This window comes from Trachypithecus francoisi, unplaced genomic scaffold (assembly GCF_009764315.1).
Source record: "Trachypithecus francoisi isolate TF-2019V2 unplaced genomic scaffold, Tfra_2.0 Lachesis_group16, whole genome shotgun sequence".
NCBI classification, from domain to species: Eukaryota; Metazoa; Chordata; class Mammalia; order Primates; family Cercopithecidae; genus Trachypithecus; species Trachypithecus francoisi.
This window is the reverse complement of record NW_022681461.1, coordinates 19991699-20011585: the sequence shown is the minus strand read 5'-3', so window position 1 is coordinate 20011585 and position 19887 is coordinate 19991699. Positions and strand designations below refer to the sequence as shown.

Genomic DNA, 19887 nt, shown 5'->3' with positions numbered 1-19887 from the left:
AAATGGGCAAAACTCTTAAGCCAGGCATCAGCCTGTCCAGTGTGCTGCCCAGCAAACCAGGGCAGACGTGTGGATTCTTTTTACTGATTAGAAGACTGCCTCAGGTTGAAGATTGCTGGCTCCTTTCAAGTCTTTATTGGACACTTATTTACATTTTTTAACCGTTAATTATAACCTAAATTAAGGCAAGTTTTTTAAAAGAGCAAATTTGATAAATGCTACCGATATTTCCACTACAGGAGGCTGATATTTCTGATTATACACAGAAGGAAAAAGGTTTTTTGGTGTTTTGTTTTTTTCTTTTGAAAACATTAAACTTGTTTATTTTGGAAAATGCAGTGTGCACAAAAAGGTGTGTTAAGGAAGGAAAGATGCATTTCAATACTCCTGCTAATACGAAACATTCTGAGAGGGGCTTGGGCAACTTCAACGGAAGCAAAACTCAACAATGAAGACTACTATAGTACAAAATTATGGCCAAAAATACTGTATTTTTAACCAGCAAGATCATTGGGGCATTATTATACAACATTAGGTGTTTTTTGCAAAACTAGTTCCCATCCCCAAACAATAGACAATACATGCATTTGAATGACATTTTAGGAACAGTAAATATTCTTTTAAATACTGCAAGTTAAAAATGTTTTCTGACAAAACTCCCTAAATACATAGGTCTAGTAAGGGTTTCCAACAGGATGATGGGTGAGGAATCCAGCAAGGAGTTGCATTTAGAGAGTTCTTTGAGGAAAAGAAATCCACCAAAAACGTGTTTCCGTCAAAAGTAACCTGGACAAAGTTACATAGTATTATTCCAGCTTTCTTTCCTGAACTTAAAAAGGTTCTACCGACAAATACCTTCCTGTTTTTTCTGTTTACCAACAGCTTATATAAAAGTCAGAATTTCTTTATCCAAGATCTGATTTTACCCAATAGATGTTTTCATAACATGTAAATGTCCTTTGCTATTGGGTTGGAATCATACGGGGAAAAGGAGGACACAGGGTAGACAAGGAAGGCAAGGAGGAAATTAATATTTGAGCACCTACTATGTGCTAGGTGTGTATTCATACTTTCAACATATGATTCTAGAGGCAAGAGTGTTATTGAAAGGGCAGTGGTCATTGGGAAGACAGCAGGAAATGGCTATTCTGTGAGAAAAACAAATGACAAGTTTAGACTCTGTACTAAGTTATCTAATAAACAGCAGGTGTCTGGCTCCAAAAATCTCTAGCTAATCATATACAACTAAGCCATTTCTTCTCCTAATTTGATGGCATCAAAATGAAATCCCAAAGACACAGTTACCAGGACAGATCTATTAGCGCTACATATGCTGGAAATATGTAGAGATAGATAAACATACTATGTTACTAGTTTTATTTTTTTGTGTTTCTGACCAAAGACGTATCTTTGGAAGAAAATATTAATGTATACCAAGCACACCTTATTTGTATCAATTGAGATGTTGATTACCAATTAAGTGGTTTTAAACCCTTATTTAATTTGAAGAAGAGCAGCAATATACATTACAATATTTGGGTACACTTTATTTTTATATGGGTTAACATTCTGCTATATTTCATTTCATTCGTTTTGAGAAACTGAAAACAAAGGGAAATCAAGGGTAATCGGTAGGTGATTTGAGGGAAATTTCCAACCAATAGGTGAGTCTTGCAGTATTTCATTATACAGCCCTTTCTTCCCGTTATTTATTTTTTTTGCAAATAAGTCATTTTGACCCAAATCCAGCATAAATAGCTTTTCACCAATTCCTAACTTAAGACAACTAAAATTTACAATCATGTGGCAGTATAAATTTTAAAATTACAGTTCGTACACTTTGACAATCAAGATAGTCTGAAGTACAAAAAAGTAAATTGCCCTTTAGCTGAATTACCTTTTTAAAATAGACCTGCTAGTTAATCTACCAAAAAAAAAAAAAAAAAATACAAGTTTCACATGTTCTTCAAATTCCTTTTGTAGTTGTCATCTGCTAGTAAACAACATATGCAGGTTCCTAAGATTTTTTTTTTTTCCAGTCTATTCATGACATTCAACAGAGCTCTTTGTATGGAAATATTAAAAACAAAAACTTCTAGGAGATTTATTTACTTTTGAATACATGTGTTATTTCCCTTTGTTTCAGATATGAGGCACAAACTTCTGAATTTAAGCTCTGTAAGGCATAGTAGAAACTTCCAATTTACAAATAAGGAATTCTCTGGGGGTTGGAACTGCCATGTCACGCAAAAAGGGAAAAATCATCTGTAAACTGGTACACTGCAATGTGTTAAGTGAGTCATGAAATGGCTGCTTGCCTTGGTATGCTGAAGAAAGGTTTCTGTGTTTTATGTTTTTGAATAAGACATGCCCAAGTCACCATAAAACTCACCACAGGCCTCCATTACCTAAGCATCAACAATAGGAGGCCAGTGGCACACGCTTATAACGCTTGCAATCACAATATAATATAAAGCATGAGTAAACTTTGTTTTATACAAAACTGAAAAGAATCCCGTCCCGCCCTTAGCCCCTTCAATAAAACCCCAAAGAAACAAAAAAGAAAATCCTTTAGCTTCGATTGACTAGTGTGGCTAAAATTAGGTTTCTATGCATCACTGCTGCTAGGGTGATCAATTTTTTCCTTTCTCAAGAGAAGGGATCTTGTCATGCACCCTACAGGAACAGTGAAGCCACAAACCTCAATTCTGCATAGCAAATTCCATCCCAATTTCATAAAGACAAATATAACAATCTTTCCCTGTTTTGCTCAGCTTCTTCAAGCTTTGAGATCAGGTTTAATTGACTACATCTACTATAGCTCTATTAAATAGAATATCTTGATTCCCTAAAACTGTAACACTTATGATCTTGTGATGAGGTTTTCTCTATACACACTGTAGGCCTTCAAATGTTGTTGTTTTTACTTTTTTTTTTTTTTTTTTTTTTTTTTTTTTTTTGCTGCACCAAATTTAAGAACGCCCTTTCAGGCAAGCAGTGGTCTCTAGCTGTTAAAACATTTCCTTAGTGGATCACAATAGCTTCTAAAACTGCCTTTCTAGTAAAGGCCATCAGAGAGGTAATACTAAACTGTGCATTTGCCAAATAAGAATATGAATTGTATAAAAGCTCATATTCCAATCCTAGATCAAATGGCAAAAGTTCTACAAAGTTGGTTTCCATGTTTGTATAAAAGCTCTGACTGATTTTATGTATTTTGCTATGAAATTACCTTTGGGTCTTATCATCAGTACACCTCTACTCAGGAATGTGCAAATGATTTTATACAGCACGTCGCTAGTACCGCTCTGTACGACAGTAAGTTTTCTTTTTTTTCTTCTTTTCTAAATGGAAAGAAAATATCCCTAGTCAGAAATAAACTGACAAATTTACATTCTCCTCTCTTAAAAAAGTAAATAAAATAACATTATTCAAAATGTGAATTAGCTATAGACATACAATACAATTACATAGATACATATCAATACAGCACATTCAATCTGCCAAAAAATGAATGATTACAAAGCCAGTATGGATGCTGCAATATCAAGAGAGATGTATGTACAATGATTAGAGCATTTGTAATTGCACTATACCTACAGGCAGTCTGCTTGTTACATTACAGGTGCTTTCTGAGCAAGGGAAAAAAAAGTAACCTGTGTAGTTTGAGGCTGGGAGAATCAAGAATGAGAAGATGTCATTACTGTTTGGTGGCTTTGGTACTCATCTAACAGGCCGTTAGTTTTCTCCCTCCCCCTTTGTTATTTCAAAAGAGTGATTTATATGGAAGTTTAGACTAGTGCCAAACACCACTATAGTTAAAATGAGACCAGTATCATGACCTCATTCTAACGTCTCAGCAGCTTTAAACAATCGTGATTTATTTTCTTAAATTTCAACTCAAGCTGCTTGACAGAAGCTCATCAATACATGTGCTGTATTTTTTTGCATTTGTTGAAAAATTGCACATATAGAATTCCAAACATTTCTCCTAGTAGGTTCAGTTACACAATTACATGTTCTATAGAACACTGAGAGGTTACTTTTGAGTTAAGTCCACAAATCTTCTGTAAGTTCAACCTAATCAGTTACCAGTTCAAGAAGATCTTGAAGGTGGTAAACTAGCAGGAACTTCAGATTTTGGAAATTAAAGGTGTCAGAATAATACTATCAACCAATGTTCCTGGCGGACTTAATTGAACTTAAAGAACCATTGAGAGTAAAACTGCTTTCAAATAAAGAGACATAAACAGATTTCCTGTTAAACCACACAGGATACTTTTTACATTGTCGGTTTGGACACGGAACATGGGACGTGAACACTAACAATGTCATCTTAAGGACAAATAAAAGAATGGACCATGAGAATCAAATTTACAGTTACCAACTGTTTGGCAATTGGCATTTCTGGTTCATTCTCAGCCAGTCATTTTAGGCTTCACAGTCTTACTCTCTTACATCTTAAGATACCAGCTTTTATTTTTTAAGTTCTTATTCATTGTATTTGAAAAAAAGCCAGCTTTGGCAACACATACCCATAATAAAAGTCATTTTAAAACTGTGGCCCTCAAACACTAAGGAAAAAAAAGAAAGGAAAAGCTTAAACAACAACAACAAAAAAATTAAGAACAACCTATAAAAAGGTTCTGGGTAGCAGCCATTAGGGTAATGTAGTGTCTGTTGGCATCTTTTTTGGCATCTGCAATTGAAAGAGAGGGTGAAAAAAAGAAAAAGAAGCAAAGAAGGGAGAAAAGACAATGGCACGTGGCATTTCAAAAGAAAGGACTCCTGTGTGTCTTTGATCCTGCCTTCTGCACATTTCTCTGAGCAATCAAGCTATGGCTGAAGGTAAACATCTAAAAAAAATGACACTTACTGATACATGGGCATCCATTGTCCCAGTCCAAAGTGAGACAAGACAGTACATTCTATTAAAAAAGAAACTGTGTATACAGAGCAACACATTTAAAACCATAGTATTAATACATATAATCTTTCAGCAAAAACTACAAACTTAAATTAAGCTGATGATGGCTTAAATCGAACGATGTGTCCTGACCGTTATCATTTGAGAGAAAAACTTGACCAAGAATGGAACTAGGATAAAGGTCATTGTAACCTGGGAAAAAAATCAGGAGGGAAGTATGAATTAGGGGGGAAAAAAAAGGGAAATCAGCTTTGTTTTGCTCCATAGAAAAGAAAAAGAGAGAAAGAGAGAAAAGAAACAAGTCTTATCTTTGTGAGTGCATGACTGAGAATTTAAAATACATTGAGTCACAAGGTTTTGCCTAAAAAAAAGATAGAGAGGAAATGTGCTGGGACTGTACTTCAGCATCCTCTGTTTTTCCTCTGAATAGTTTAAATAAAATCATAATATTTACTACAAACTCTGTGGACACGCTCGCACAGAGTCCAGGACGGCAATAAATTAGTATTATGCAAATTGTTTTCCACAGAAATACAGTCCCTCTTGTGTATCTTCAATAGCCCACCAGGGAAGGGCAGGGCGGGTGTCTAGGAGGCACAATTAGACCAGATTGTACTCCTTCAGGTTCAACTGGAGGATGGTGTCCTTGACGGCAGCAAAGACAAAGCGGATGTTCTCGGTGTCTGTCGCGCATGTGAAGTGGGAGTAGATAATTTTGTCACTGTCTGGGTTCAGGTCCACGAACATCTTCAGAATGAATTCTCGGGCTGCCTGGGCATCTCTCTGGGGTCCTTTTGGCCAAGAGACAAGAGGGACACTTTGTTACCTAATCTGCTAATGTATTCAATCATCATTCGTTCAATAAATACTGTGTCATTGCTCATGAAGCCTACATCTGCACTGCAGATTTGATCTGTTATAATCATTTTCCCTAACACTACTATGTCTGACCATCCATCCACCCACCCACATACCCACCCATTCACAAACTGTGTATAGGTGAAAGCAGACAGATGACTTGAAGGCCAAGGTTAAGTCTACTTCTTAGCTTGGCCTTCACTCTGATTCCCTGAGTGATTGGGAGCCACTGTAGGCTCTTCATCAGGGGAGTGATAGCTTACTCTTCTGTTACAACTGAGTTAATTATGCTTGTTTCAGCTATATAATAAGTGTGCACAAAGACACAGCCTCCTTGGGCTCTCCTGTCAATCTGTCCTCCAAACGACCCAACATTATGGATCATTTTACATCTTCCAGACTGACATCTCTCTTAGAATAGAACACCTGTTTGTAAGGTCAGGTCTATCTACAGTGGGCCTCTGTAGTCTCACTTCCATAGATTTCTGGTATTTCTCAGCACACTACATTTGTGTAGCATTCAGTTCATTTGTGATGATAAAACAATTGATTTATCTTTTTTTGAGATAGAGTCTCACCATGTTGCCCAGGCAAGAGTGCAGTGATAAGATCTCAGCTCACTGCAACCTCTGCCTCCCAGGTTCAAGCGATTCTCTTGCCTCAGTCTGCTGAGCAGCGGGGATTATAGGTGCCTGCCATCATGCTTGGCTAAATTTTTGTATTTTTCGTAGAGACAAGGTTTTGCCATGTTGGCCAGGCTGTTCTCAAACTCCTAATCTCAGGTGATACACCTGCCTTGGCCTCCCAAAGTGCTGGGATTACAGGTGTGAGCCACTGCACCCGGCCTATATTTTCTTACATTGATTTAAGAAGGAGTCTCTTATGTACCAAGAATTGTCCTAGATGCTTTGAAAAAGAATTGTGATATATCTAGCAAGATAAACTAAAAACGTAATTTTGCAATGGATTCTTAGATATGACACCACAGCACAGGTCATATTTTTCACAAAAGAAAAAATAAATTGGACTTCATCAAAATTAAAAACCTTATGTATCCAAGGACTATTTTTTTTTTTTTTTTTTTGAGACAGGGTCTTGCTCTGCTACCCAGGCTACAGCATAGTGGCATGATCATGGTTCACTGCAGCCTCAACCTTCTGGGCTCAAGTGATCCTCTTGCCTCAGCCTCCTGAATAGCTGGAACTACAGGTGCCACCAAGCGTGGCAAATTCTTAAATTTTTTGTAAAGATGGGGTCGCACTACGTTGTCTAGGCTGGTCTTGAACTTCTGGCCTCAAGCAATCCTCCCACCTCAGCCTCCCAAAGTGCCGGGATTATAAGCATGAGCCACCACACCTGGCCAACGCCATTATTAAGAAAGTGAAAAGTCAATCTATAGAATGGTAGAAAATATTTGCAAATCATGTCATCTGACAAGGGTTTAGTATCCAGAATATACAAAGAGCTCCTACAATTCAGTAACACACACCAAAAAACCCAATTAAAAAATAGGCAAAAGACTTGAACAGACATTTCTCTAAAGAAGATATACAAATGGTCAATAAGCACAGGAAAAGATGCTCAACACTGGTGATCACTTAGAAAAACGCAAATCAAAACCACAATGAGATACCTCTCCACATCTAGAATGGCTATAAAAAAGTGTGAAATAACAAGGGTTGGGGAAAATGTGGAGAGATTTGTAATCCTGTGCACTGTTGGTGGGAATGCACCAAGGTGCAGCTGTTGTGAAAGCAGTTTGGTGGTTCCTCAAAAAGCTAAACATAGAATAACCACATGACCGATCCTGCTAGTCTACTCCAATGTATATATCCAAAGGAACTGAGAGCAGGGGCTCTGACAGACACTTGATCTTAGCCAAAAGGGCGAGAAGCAACGTACATCAATGTTAATAGCAGCATTGTTAACAATAGCCAAAAGGCGAAAACAATCCAAGTGTCCATCAACAGATAAATGGAGAAACAAAACAAACAGAACCAAACAGAATATTAGAATATCAGAAACAGAATATTATTCAGCCATAAAAAAGAGTAAAGCTCTGATAGATGCTGTAATATGCATGAACTATGAGAACATTATAATAAACCCAACATAAAATAACAAATATTGTATGCTTGCACACATATGAGGTACTTAGAATCGGTAAATTCATAAAGACAGAAAGTCGATTAGAGGTTTCCAAGGGTTGGGGGAGGAAGGAAATGGGGTGTTGTTGCTTAATTGGGGTGGTGAAAATATTTTGAAAATACTGGCCGGGCGCAGTGGCTCAAGCCTGTAATCCCAGCACTTTGGGAGGCCGAGGCGGGCGGATCACGAGGTCAGGAGATCGAGACCATCCTGGCTAACACGGTGAAACCCCGTCTCTAATAAAAAATACAGAAAACTAGCCGGGCGAGGTGGCGGGCGCCTGTAGTCCCAGCTACTCGGGAGGCTGAGACAGGAGAATGGCGGGCGGAGCTTGCAGTGAGCTGAGATCTGGCCACTGCACTCCAGCCTGGGCAACAGAGCAAGACTCTGTCTCAAAAAAAAAAAAAAAAAAAAAAAAGTACTGGTGATGGCTGCACAGTATTGTGAGTGTAATTAATGCCAGTGAATTTTGCAGTTAAAATGGTAAATTTTATATATATTTTATAATAAATTAATAATGTAATATATCAAAACCCACTGAATTGTACACTTTAAGTGAATTACATGGTATATAAATAATCTCAAAGCTATTTTAAAAGTGTATTTAATAGGTACTGATAGATACATTGATTTAAAACTGTAAATTAATATCAAAACACCATCACCTTTGAAGTATTGGATACCTATCATATATTTGTCTTTGTCTCACTTTATATATACATTTCCTCCCATTTTTTCAAGTTAGTTCTATACCAAGCCGTAAGAAACTTTTTTTTTTTTCTTGAGACAGAGTCTCACTGTGTCACCCAGGCTGGAGTGCAGTGGCATGATCTTGGCTCACTGCAACCTCCACCTCCTGGGTTCAAGTGAATCTCCTGCCTCAGCCTCGTGAGTAGCTGGGACTACAGATGTGCACCACCACGCCCAGCTAATTTTTGCATTTTTAGAAGAGACAGGGTTTTGCCATGTTGACCAGGCTGGTCTTGAACTCCTGGCCTCAAGGGATCCGCCCACCTCGGCCCCCCAAAGTGCTGGGATTACAGGTGTGAGCCACTGCACCCAGCAGGTCTTTTTCTATCAATATTCTTGTTACCTACTAGTAGAGATAAAGAGATCTTGGAGAACTCTATTGAGGGCTTGACCACCATTTCTAACAAAATGCACCCTGAGCTTCAGATGGCTGACTTGAATTATTCTCAAACCAACCTTTTTATACATTGGAGTTTACTCCAATAAACTTATATCTGATAATGCCAGAAGATGGGAGGAAAGAATTATAAAAACATATAGACTATCCTCATTTGTACAATTTTAAAAAGTAATGTTTAATTTTTGACGTAGGTGCCCAGAATTCAATTTTTTTAAATGACTAAGATGGCTGGCGTCATATTTAATAGATAAAAAGTACAATTAAAAATAATATGTAAAATACATATACAAGCAAATATATATATAATTAATGTTCCATCTTTTTCAATGTACTATGAACTTATTAACTCAGGAGAAGTTATAAAAAATATTCAAAACCAGAAACTGACAGATTCCCAGAGCTGGAGAAGTCTCTGATTTCATAAAAAGAACATTATATTTCTGGCTTATGAATGAACTTCTGTATGATTTTGTATTTACTCTATTTGGGAAAGAAGGGACTATACCTTTTTTTGTTTTTTCTTTTTTATTTACCCTACAGAATATAAGAACTAGATCCAAGTTCACTGAAGTGCACTTGAAAGGTGTTATGTTTTTAAGCATAAATTGTTATTTGAAATAAACATACACTACAAAGAAATCATTACAGCCATCACAGCAGGAGCAGAATTCCACAGTCTCTATGAACAATTTTGCAATTCAAGTCCATGTGGAAACGGTAATTTCCTTTCTTGAAGAGAAATACAGAAATGGCATTCATTATGATTAAGACCTTGCAAGTACAGAAATGTGGAAGTGTGAAGTTTATAATACTATAAACATGTTTATTACAAAAACATCACTGCAGAGTGGGCCTCAATTTTTTCAGTCTTTGCTCATCTTACAAGGGCTTGGAGTTCCATGTAATGACAGCGGCACTGGCTTTGTAAGTAACAAAATCAATGCCTTTTTTCTTTTTCTGTGCCCAAGTTTCCTCTGTGCATTATATGTATACTGGGGTATGGTAACAGTAAAACAGAAAAAAAAATCTTGAGATTTCAGAATATTCACAATGGGCACATGTTGGAAGGAAAATGCTTGTAGTAGTGGGGAATCTGGGGAAATTACTGGAGAAAGGAGTTATATGAAGAGATTAGGAAGATGGTGCAGAGATCAAAAAACAGCACTGCAAACACTGATCATAGACTAAGTCTTTTACTGCGGAAAAATCAGCAACTGTGAAGTGTGGCTAGGTCTGCTGCATCCGAGAAGTTTGAATGAACCCCTCAGAAGGGTTCAGCTTCGTGGGCACCATGCTCTATCTGCATCCTCCCTTATGCAAGCACATCATGAGAATGTGCCAGCCCACAAGATGGGGTTGTTGTTTATGGTGTGGCAATTTCTCACACGCTGATTCTTACCAAGTTCCAAGAAAAATTAAGAATCTCGTGTGTGTGTGTGTGTATCTGTGTGTGTGTGGCAGGCAAGTGTGTTTAGATCTAAGCCAGATGCTTCATGCCTACTGTATTCAGGTAGACGTGTTTGAAGCCTGTTGAGGTGGGAAAGCAAGTTAACTGCCCACACAGTCACTTCCTTCCATAGTTTTCTGAGCAACACTGAGAAGTGCAGTCTCAGACAGTGATGATATTTCCAGGCTAGTGCAAATTAAAAGGAGTGAAAGAGAAAACCTTGTTTAGACTGAGAAAGTGTTTTTAAAAGAACAGCAAAGCACAAAGGAAAATGTACTTGAAGAGAGGATATAAACACACTGCTAACAAAAAAGGGTACCATTTCTAACATCTGGTAACAATCCCCAAATGTTTATATTTTCAATTCACCAACCTTCAGGATCTTCCATGTATGTATGTGAGAAGGGAACTTAAATTCATTAAACATGTAACATTTCCCTTTCACAAGCCAGGACTGTACCACATCTATGTGGGATGAAAAGGTGACTAAACCTCCATCCCTGATGTGTTTGTATCATCATAGAAAGCTATGAAGCTAAATTTAATATTGGTTTTTAAAGTAATTACTTTTCTGAGGGAGCTTTTAGAAGTACAAAAACACTGTGGAACAATATCCATCCTGGACATCATATGTTGACAATGTAATTTTAAAACTAGTCTCTTCTCTTGTTACATCACCTCTGTGGTAGACACTTTTGGGTTTCTGCTATGTGATCTACATATGACTCCATTCAATTCTTTTTTGCCCAGGGATAAACTGAGTAGCTAAATAAATTTGTCTGAGGCAACACAGCCGATGAGTGGCAAAGTAGAACTTTTCAGAGCTTGTGCTCTTAACTGTCTAGGCCACGGCTTGGCAAACCTTCTCTGTAAAGGGCCACAGAATATTTTAGGCTTTGCAGACTATTTTATCTCTGTCACAATTACCCAATTCTACTGTTATGGTGTGAAAGCAGCCAGAGACAGTGTATAATGAATGGGTGTGGCTATGTCTCAATAAAACTTTATTCATAAAACCAGGTGGTGGGCCATCAAGGAGAGATGTGATTATCTTGCCAAATAAACTTTTCTTTTGAGACAGGGTCTCCCATCACCCAGGCAGAGTACAGTGGCAGGATCACGGCTTATTGCAGCCTTGACCTCTTGCCTCTGACCTCCCGCCTCATTTTTTGTAGAGAGAGGTCTCATTACATGGCTCAGGCTGGGCTTGAATTTCTGTGCTCAAGCGATCCTCTCACCTCAGTCTCCCAAAGTGCTGGGATTACAGGTGTGAATCACCACACCTGGCCACATCAGCTCTTATAGGGCAGCAGTCATGACTCTCACTTGTTTTACAGAGTGGCTACATGTGGATGCATTTTGTTACCAATCACCAAGTGTTCAAGTGTTTCTCAGAATGGGTTGGGTGTCTAGTTGTCCAGGATTTCACAGTCTAGTTGGGGAGGGTAAGATTCTTTTCTAAGAACAAAGCAAATAATGCAAAGCCATAGGAATAGTGAAGTGGATGCTATAGATTCTAAGTGCTGCACAAAGAGTTTAAAACTGGGTTACTATTACTAATGGTGGTGGGACTTCATTGGGCTATGATGTTTCAAAAGGAAGTATTTCCTGAGTATTCAGTAAGTGCCCTAGGTGTCAGGCATCATGCTAAATATACACATATGTTATACACTATAATGTACAAAACATCCTATGAGTTTGTCCTAAGGCCCAGAAAAATCAAGTGACTTGATGGTAGTTCTACAAATAGTAAGTGTCAGAACTGGGATCTGAACCTGGGTAGACCGATTTCGGTGGTGGGCTCTTGACCTCAAAATTGTGTTCTCTCCCTGGAGAGAGGAGAGGCAGAGGTGGACTGGAACTGAATGAAAAGGAGAGACAGAGGGGACTATAAGGGTTAATATGTAATTGGTCAAAACTACTGGATTGTTCCTTTTTCTGATCTGCTATTTCAAAGCAGATGAGTTTCTCTCTCTCTCCCTCCCTCTCTCTCTCTCTCTCTCACCCCCCTCCTCTCTCTCTTTTTTTTTTTTTTTTTGACAGAGTCTCACTCTGTCGCCAGGCTGGAGTGCCGTGGTGCGATCTTGACTCACTGCAACCTCCGCCTCTTGGGTTCAAGCAATTCTCCTGCCTCAGCCTCCTGAGCAGCTGGGACTACAGGCGTGTGCCACCACGCCCAGCTAATTTTTGTATTTTCAGTAGAGACGGGGTTTCACCACGTTGACCAGGATGGTCTCGATCTCTTGACCTCGTGATCCACCTACCTTGGTCTCCCAAAGTGTTGAGATTACAGGCACTTGCCACTGCACCAGGCCATGAGTTTTTCTATGACTTTTAGCATTGTTAAGGAATGAAATGTTTTGTGTCACTAAAAGACCAGGCAAACAGTAATTCCTAGTGTATCAGTCCCAACATGCAGGCTGCAAAGGGCAAGGGCAGCAATGGTGCACTGTAGTGCGTTAACTCCCACACTGGGGTTTGGAGACAAAACCTATTTACAGCTACTGAGCTGTTGTATGAATGCTGACTTACCATCATATTCTGGGAAGTAGTCAACTAGATGGGAATACATGATTTTCTCCTCTAGAAGATCTTTCTTGTTTAAGAACAGAATAACCGAGGAGTTCTGGAACCAGGGATATGTGATAATTGTTCTAAAGAGAGCCTTGCTTTCCTCCATTCGGTTCTGGGGAAAAAAAAAAATCAGAAAAAACAAGGAGTGAATTACATGATTACTTAATTTGTGAACTGTGTTTATCTTATAAGTCCAACCCATCTTTTGTACACAACCAGTTTTTGTAGCCCTGTGTTGGATTTGTCAGGATTTATATGCAAATGATTCATGACACACATTGGCTGTTTTCATTATGCAAACTCTCAGGTTCACAAGCAGAAGGGAGTAATAATAATAAAAATCAGCTAAAATAGCTCCTACGGTTGAAAGAGAAAATAATTGAAAGCCTAGAGAATCATGTTGTGAATCTGGCACACTGTCGCAAATTCCCACCAAAAATCATTCATTAATGACTAAATACTTGAGATCTGAACTAAGGACTAGATACGGCTTCATTTTGTATTTCTTAAGCTGTATTTATTTGGGGCCTCACAATTAACTCTATTCTAAGCAATCAAAAGTTACTTCTTTGTCAAAAGCGTATCTATATTTCTAGATGTTTTCTAGAGTTACTACTCTATACACACACACGTACACACACACCCTTTATAAACACATGGAAAATGTTGTAAGATCATACATTTCCTGTTCCTGAGTGCATGCTTTCTCCCTATGCTTCACTATACTATTAATAGAGAATTGTGGAGATACACATAGTAATTATGTGGAGATAAAAATGTAATATTTCTCACTTTCAGCATCTGTGAGTAAGTGTTCTCACCTGAAGCTACACTTTCAAGCCTACCTTGGTAACAGAAACCCTAAATGGATTCTCAAGAAAATTAGTCAGCTTGCTACTATAAATGAAGATGCTATTTGAGGCTGTTCCTAAGTCAAATCATTTCTCTGAAAAAAACATACTTATCAGCCAAAAGCTAGAGGGCCTCGGAGCTTCTTTCGTCGCTCCTTACCATTCTTTCTCCCATAGACTCCCCTCTGTAAATCATCCCCAAACTTGGGTTACAGATGAAGGCAGCAGATTTGGGAATTCTCCTTCCCCTGAGGAGATAAAAGCTAGGATACGTGGGCATGCTTCATCTTGCACACACTTTCCAACCTCCCTTCTTACTTCTCCCTGTTATGGCTGGGTTTGTGGCAATGGAAAGGGCTGCCTGGGATTGTGCCCACCTCCACTGCTAAGGGGAGGCTTGGTGATTTACACCAGAGCATCCTAGTTTCCTGCCATGTGAGCTGGCTTGGGGCTGGGCTCTGATCCAGGCCCAAATCACTTGGAGCCTCCCTCCCCTCATTTATGGTAATCAGTTTAGCCAACCATCTCAACTAGGCCAATTAACTTGAGGACTTTTGCTGGGAACTCTGGAACAGAGAACTCTGCTTTTGTGCAGAGTGTGGAAGAGGAATCATGGAGCCTCAGGAGCTTTTAGCAGCCATCTTGAAAAGTGAGCGAAAAACAAATTGGGTCCTGCTCACCTGGTTTTTAACCTCTTGCTCCAACCAGGGCTAAGGTTGGTCATGCCTTTAGATTTGTCAGGAACATCAGTCAAAAGAACCTTTTATTTTTTCAACTAGTTGGGGCTGTATTTTTCTGGTTTTTACTATACAAAATACTTCCAGTTAGTAAACCTGGATATATCCTCCCCTCCAAACTTATACAAGGAAGTGAACGAGAATGACTGAATAGACTGGCTATGAACACCTTCTGCTCAGCTTTTGCCTGCCTGTGGTAGGATGCTCCCGGAATTTCAGTGAAGAGTTACAAAGGCCATGTATTGCTCCTCTGCATAACCCTTGACTGGTGTTCTGGAAACCTCCAGGGAACTCAGCGTTTGCCAAGTACAATAATCTGGATCCTCAATATGTCTTCTTCCTTTCTTCTGTAAAGTGTGCCAATTCAAACCAAGTGATAAGGCACACTTTTCCAAAGCAGATCTTTGTCAAATCAGGCAAAGTCCATTGTCCCCAATCTCTTCAACCTGTTAATTTTGTGCCAACAATTGCATAGATAATTAAAATTAATGAAATATGTGGGCTGATATAATGAAGATAACTTCATGGCCCAAAAGACAGCGTTTATCTCACTGCATAATTTTTATATAAATGATAGAACAGACTTTAAACGTATCTTTACTGTCTATAGGCCTTTTAAGGGTTCTCATAGCCAGTGATAAGATTTTAAGCCCTGGAAATAACACTGAGAAATGATATCTTGTAGCTTGAGATTTTATAGGCTGAGTGTTACAGGACTGAAGACAAAGGCTTTAATAAGAACTGAAATAATTTTTTAAAAAAATTTAAAGAAAGTTAGATAGTGACATCCCTGATGGGAGCATGGTGTTTTGTTTGTTTGTTTTTAAATCCCTGTTACTTATAGCTAGAGAAATTCTAGAAAGTCATGCTGTGGTATTCAGAGACGCCCCATCTAAAGGTATGTACACCTGGGCATCAACCCAGCAAGTCTCCATTAGAAAGCCTTATTATATTTAGCATTCCTCAGAAGGGGCGTGATGGGCTCCCAAGGGAATGGGTCCTAGTTGAGCCTTTTCTGGCTGGAGACTTTCAAGGGGAAGTGACTAGACCATGGGCAGAGACAGGAAAGGTGAGCCTGACTTTGCATTGATATAGAAGAAGGTGCACCATGTCTCTCTGTTTAACTTCCAGACTAGGCTGGAAATCTTTAATTTCCAGACTGGACTGGAGCCCCAGGCCCCAGTGGAGTCTGCTAAGAGAGAGCCTTGTGCCAGCCTGCTGGGCAGTGGAGAGGAGAGTGACTGAGCCCAGCATTGTGTTCCAGAGACAACTTGCCCAGGGTGCTCGCCATCTGTACCCAGTACTGCCTCACTGGGGCTGCTCTGGAGGCAGGTCCTGCTCTGGAGGCAGCTCACCCATGCATGCAGTCTGCGGCTGCTCAAGGACATGCCTCCATTCACCAGGTGCCAGGTCGACTGAAGCCTGCGCCTCTAGCTCAGGGGAAAGCTAAAATGCGCAGATGACTGGCAGATGAGATCAGCTTTCAATCAGGCCTGCCAAATTGAATCTCTGAGGGGAGATGCCAGGAATCTGCTTCTTACAAGCCCTCTAGGTGATCTGAATGCACATTCAAGTTTGTGAAGCACTGTTAGTGTTGCTGTGAATCACATGGGGTCTTCTTAAAACAAGGCTTCTGCTTCAGCATGGGGTGGAGCCCGAGGGTCTGCATTTCTAACAAGACCGCACTGAGCTGGAAGGTACAGAAAGCTTGCTGAGCCCGGGACAACAAGGGAGGCGATGCTGTATCCCATTTCCATAATAAGAAGTGCAAGTCAAACACAGCTGAGCGTCTGATTCTGGGCAGACTTTTTTTTCCCCACCCAATTAAGATTCTTTATGCTATGCTATATGATGTTTTCCACTGCACAGTAAAAATTCCTTATGCTTTGACTTTTCCTTTATGGAAGAACAGTTACAAACCGACATGCTCTGTATCAAAGCCCTGGACTAAATCCTAAATGGACTAAATGAGATTTTCACAATGACTCATAAGGTAGTGGAACGTGCAGAGTGTGAGGCATAATCCACTTTGCTCAGTAAAAATTGAAATCTATGAGGGAACAGCACGTCCCAGGAGACTTTGTGGCACCTGCTTTGCAGTAATCTGCCAGAGCATGACGTTTCAAGAGGGATCAATGTGCGAGCCACGTGTATGACCCATAATATAAAACAAGGAGGTTTTGTTTACTCTGAAGACAGGTTTAAAGGCAGTCTGGGGGGTGGTGTTAATCATGCCCTCTTTATCTTGGGGTTTTAACCAGCTGGGAAATGTACAAAGAGGATACTAGTAAAGGTCTCCCTCCCCGCCCAACCCCACCGAGATGGAGTCTCACTCTGTTGCCTAGGCTGGAGCTCAGTGGTGTGATCTCAGCTTATTGCAACCTCTGCCTCCTGGGTTCAAGCGATTCTCCTGCCTCAGCCTCTGGAGTAGCTGGGACTACAGGGTGCCCACCACTACACCTGGCTAATTTTTGTAGTTTTAGTAGAGACAGGGTCTCACCATGTTGGCCAGGCTGGTCATGAACTCCTGACCTCAAGTGATCTGCCTGCCTTGGCCTCCCAAAGTGCTGGGATTACAGGCATAAGCCACCACACCCTGCAGGATACTAGTAAAGGTTTTACTATCCCAAACACAGGGCTTCTTGTTAACAGGTTGGGCCTAGACTCTGCACTTATTTTCTTAGCAAAGACAAATTTAGACTAAGACCCTTAATTCTTTTACCTGATACAAGTTATCCACCTGTCTCCCTGGTGGTATTTTTTTCTTCCATCAGTACGTTGATAAACCACATTGAATTACATTTCCCATAAAGTCTAAAATGCATCCTTAAATGCAAAACAAGACTGTTAAGAAATAGGCATGCAGAATGTCATGAGGGCATTCATAACAATCATCACTGAGGACCTGACAGTCATCTATGAGCTGTTCTCAGGAAGGCTCTAGGAGGCTTCCAACTGCCAATTGTCCTCACCCACCACTTCTCTTGAGCTGGAAACAACTGTCCCTCCCAATGAAGGGTGGCTTTGGTGCAGGTGAGAGAACTGGATCAGGGAGAACAAGGACAGGGTGCGCTGCCAGAAGTAGGTCCTGCCTGGGCTCCACTTCCACAGAGAAGGGAGGACCAAAGAGGCCATAAAGGCTGAGGACAGGCTGTAAGCGAGTGACCATGATGTGTGTCCTGGTTGGTCTCTGCTTCAGGTACATGAGGCCATGGAAATGTCAGACTCACCTAGACCACACTGATAGGTAAGTCATTCCTCCTATGGGCTGGAACCAGCCAAAGGGTAGAGTACTAAACTGGGAAGCATTCACCCCAATCCTTGGCCTTGAGGGAGAAGGATAGGGTCCCTGCTCCCTGCTTTGTAACTGCAAGCAGGATGGTGTGACCCCTGAGTGTTCCACCATGACCAGTCATCAGTGAAAGCCCTGTTTGAGCCATCAGCAAAGGGTCTTATACCTCTAATATTTAACATCTCAAATCAATTATCTAGATCTCTGATATCCTGAACACATTGCTTTTTAATGCATTTCCCTGTTAACATGTAATTGACTAAGGCTGCCTACAGGGTGGAGCTACAAGTTCCGATCTGGCATTCACAGCTTGGCACTGTCTTTAATCTGAGCCCCTACACAAATGGTCTTTTTTCCTGATAAACAGATTCCATGTCACCACTGCCACACGACTGCATGTTCCTGACTTGTGACCCACAACACTGTCCCCACTTCTTATCCTTCAATATCCAGGTCAACCCAACTTCCCCAAGCCCCACTGGGCTTGCTCCTTCCTCCCATCCCCAGCACAGGGTGCCAATGGTTCAGTGGACACATATGAGAGCTTCTGAGATGCAGGGCATGAGCATGCTGCAGACACAGCCCTTGTCCTGGAAGACTGAAGAAGACAAGCATGCAATGCATCATCACAGGCCCACATGGTGGGCCCCAAGCAGTGAGAAGTAGGGGAGGCTGGGGTGACACAGGAAGGAAAGATTTGACTGTGCAGTGGATCAGGGAAGGTTTAAAAGGAAAGGTAGTTCCAAATTGAATCTTTATAAATGAATCAGAGCTTGCAAGGAGGGAAAGAGAGCAAACATCCCTCTGATTAAGGAAAAGGTTGGATCCAGTGGACATGGCCCAAGACCCCAGCTGGAAGCTGGCTTTCTTCAGGCTACAGTCTGGCACAAATCTCTGCATAACAATTACCAAAGGGCCTAAAGGAGCAGTATTTTGTGTTTATACACTTTGCATCCCTGTTGTCATCAAAGTCAACATTTGCTCAGCACGCGGTCTTTCCTTATCCCTCTCCACCAAATTGGTGCTTCCCTCTGTCAAAAGTCAGCATTAAACTAGAGATCGGAGTATCCATTTCAATAACTTTTGCAACTCCTCATTATCTTGCCAATATGAACATATTCTCACAAAACGCACTTATTTTCTTAGCAAAGACAAATTTACACTAAGACCCTTAATTCTTTTACCTGATACAAGTTATCCACCTGTCTCCCTGGTGGTATTTTTTTCTTCCATCAGTACATTGACAAACCACATTGAATTACATTTCCCATAAAGTCTAAAATGCATCCTTAAATGCAAAACAAGACTGTTAAGAAATAAGCATGCAGAATGTCATGAGGGCATTCATAACAATCATCACTGAGGACCTGACAGACATCTATGAGCTGTTCTCAGCTGACCTGAGGTAGGATAGACCCCAGAGAAAATAGGATGAAGATTTCCAGGGTGCAGATGGTCTTGAGTCTCAGGGAGACACAGGGTGCTGAGTGATGAGTCTCAGGGAGACACACAGGGTGTTGAGTGACCTTGAGTGATCTACAGACTCACTAATTGATGCCAGGAGCCAGTCAGGTGACTGTGATTCTGTGATGATAATTTCTGTGTTCACAATTCTGTGCTTATGTATCCCCTAAGCTTTCTGCTGAAAAAGAAGGCCAGAGCCATCATGCCTTCTACTTCAATGAGTGAAGTGTAGATACACAGACACAGAACGAATACACGAGCATGTCTATAAAAGTCGACTGCTCAGTAAAAGGGGAAAACACACAGTTTATGTTACCTTATGATATTTTTTAACACAGATCTTCAGAGTTACAGGTTAAGACAACATCTGCTGGGTACATCTACACTCTAAATTTTTATACCAAGTAGCTCACAGGGCCTCATTCCATACACTGTACAT

At 40.3% G+C, this 19887-nt stretch overlaps 1 protein-coding gene across 4 annotated transcripts in view; it reads right to left on the bottom strand.

Annotated features, from left to right (window-relative positions):
• Positions 1–471: 471 nt before the first annotated feature.
• The window catches only part of GNAQ (G protein subunit alpha q), a 327552-nt gene continuing 308136 nt past the window's right edge, over positions 472–19887 (bottom strand). For all 4 annotated transcript variants that reach the window (XM_033237036.1, XM_033237037.1, XM_033237038.1 and 1 more), the window contains 2 exons: positions 13063–13216; positions 472–5718 (listed from right to left, as the gene is read on the bottom strand). In XM_033237036.1, coding sequence (XP_033092927.1) covers positions 5528–5718; positions 13063–13216 — 345 coding nt within the window. In that variant the 3' untranslated portion in view covers positions 472–5527. The remainder of the gene's footprint in view (positions 5719–13062; positions 13217–19887) is intronic.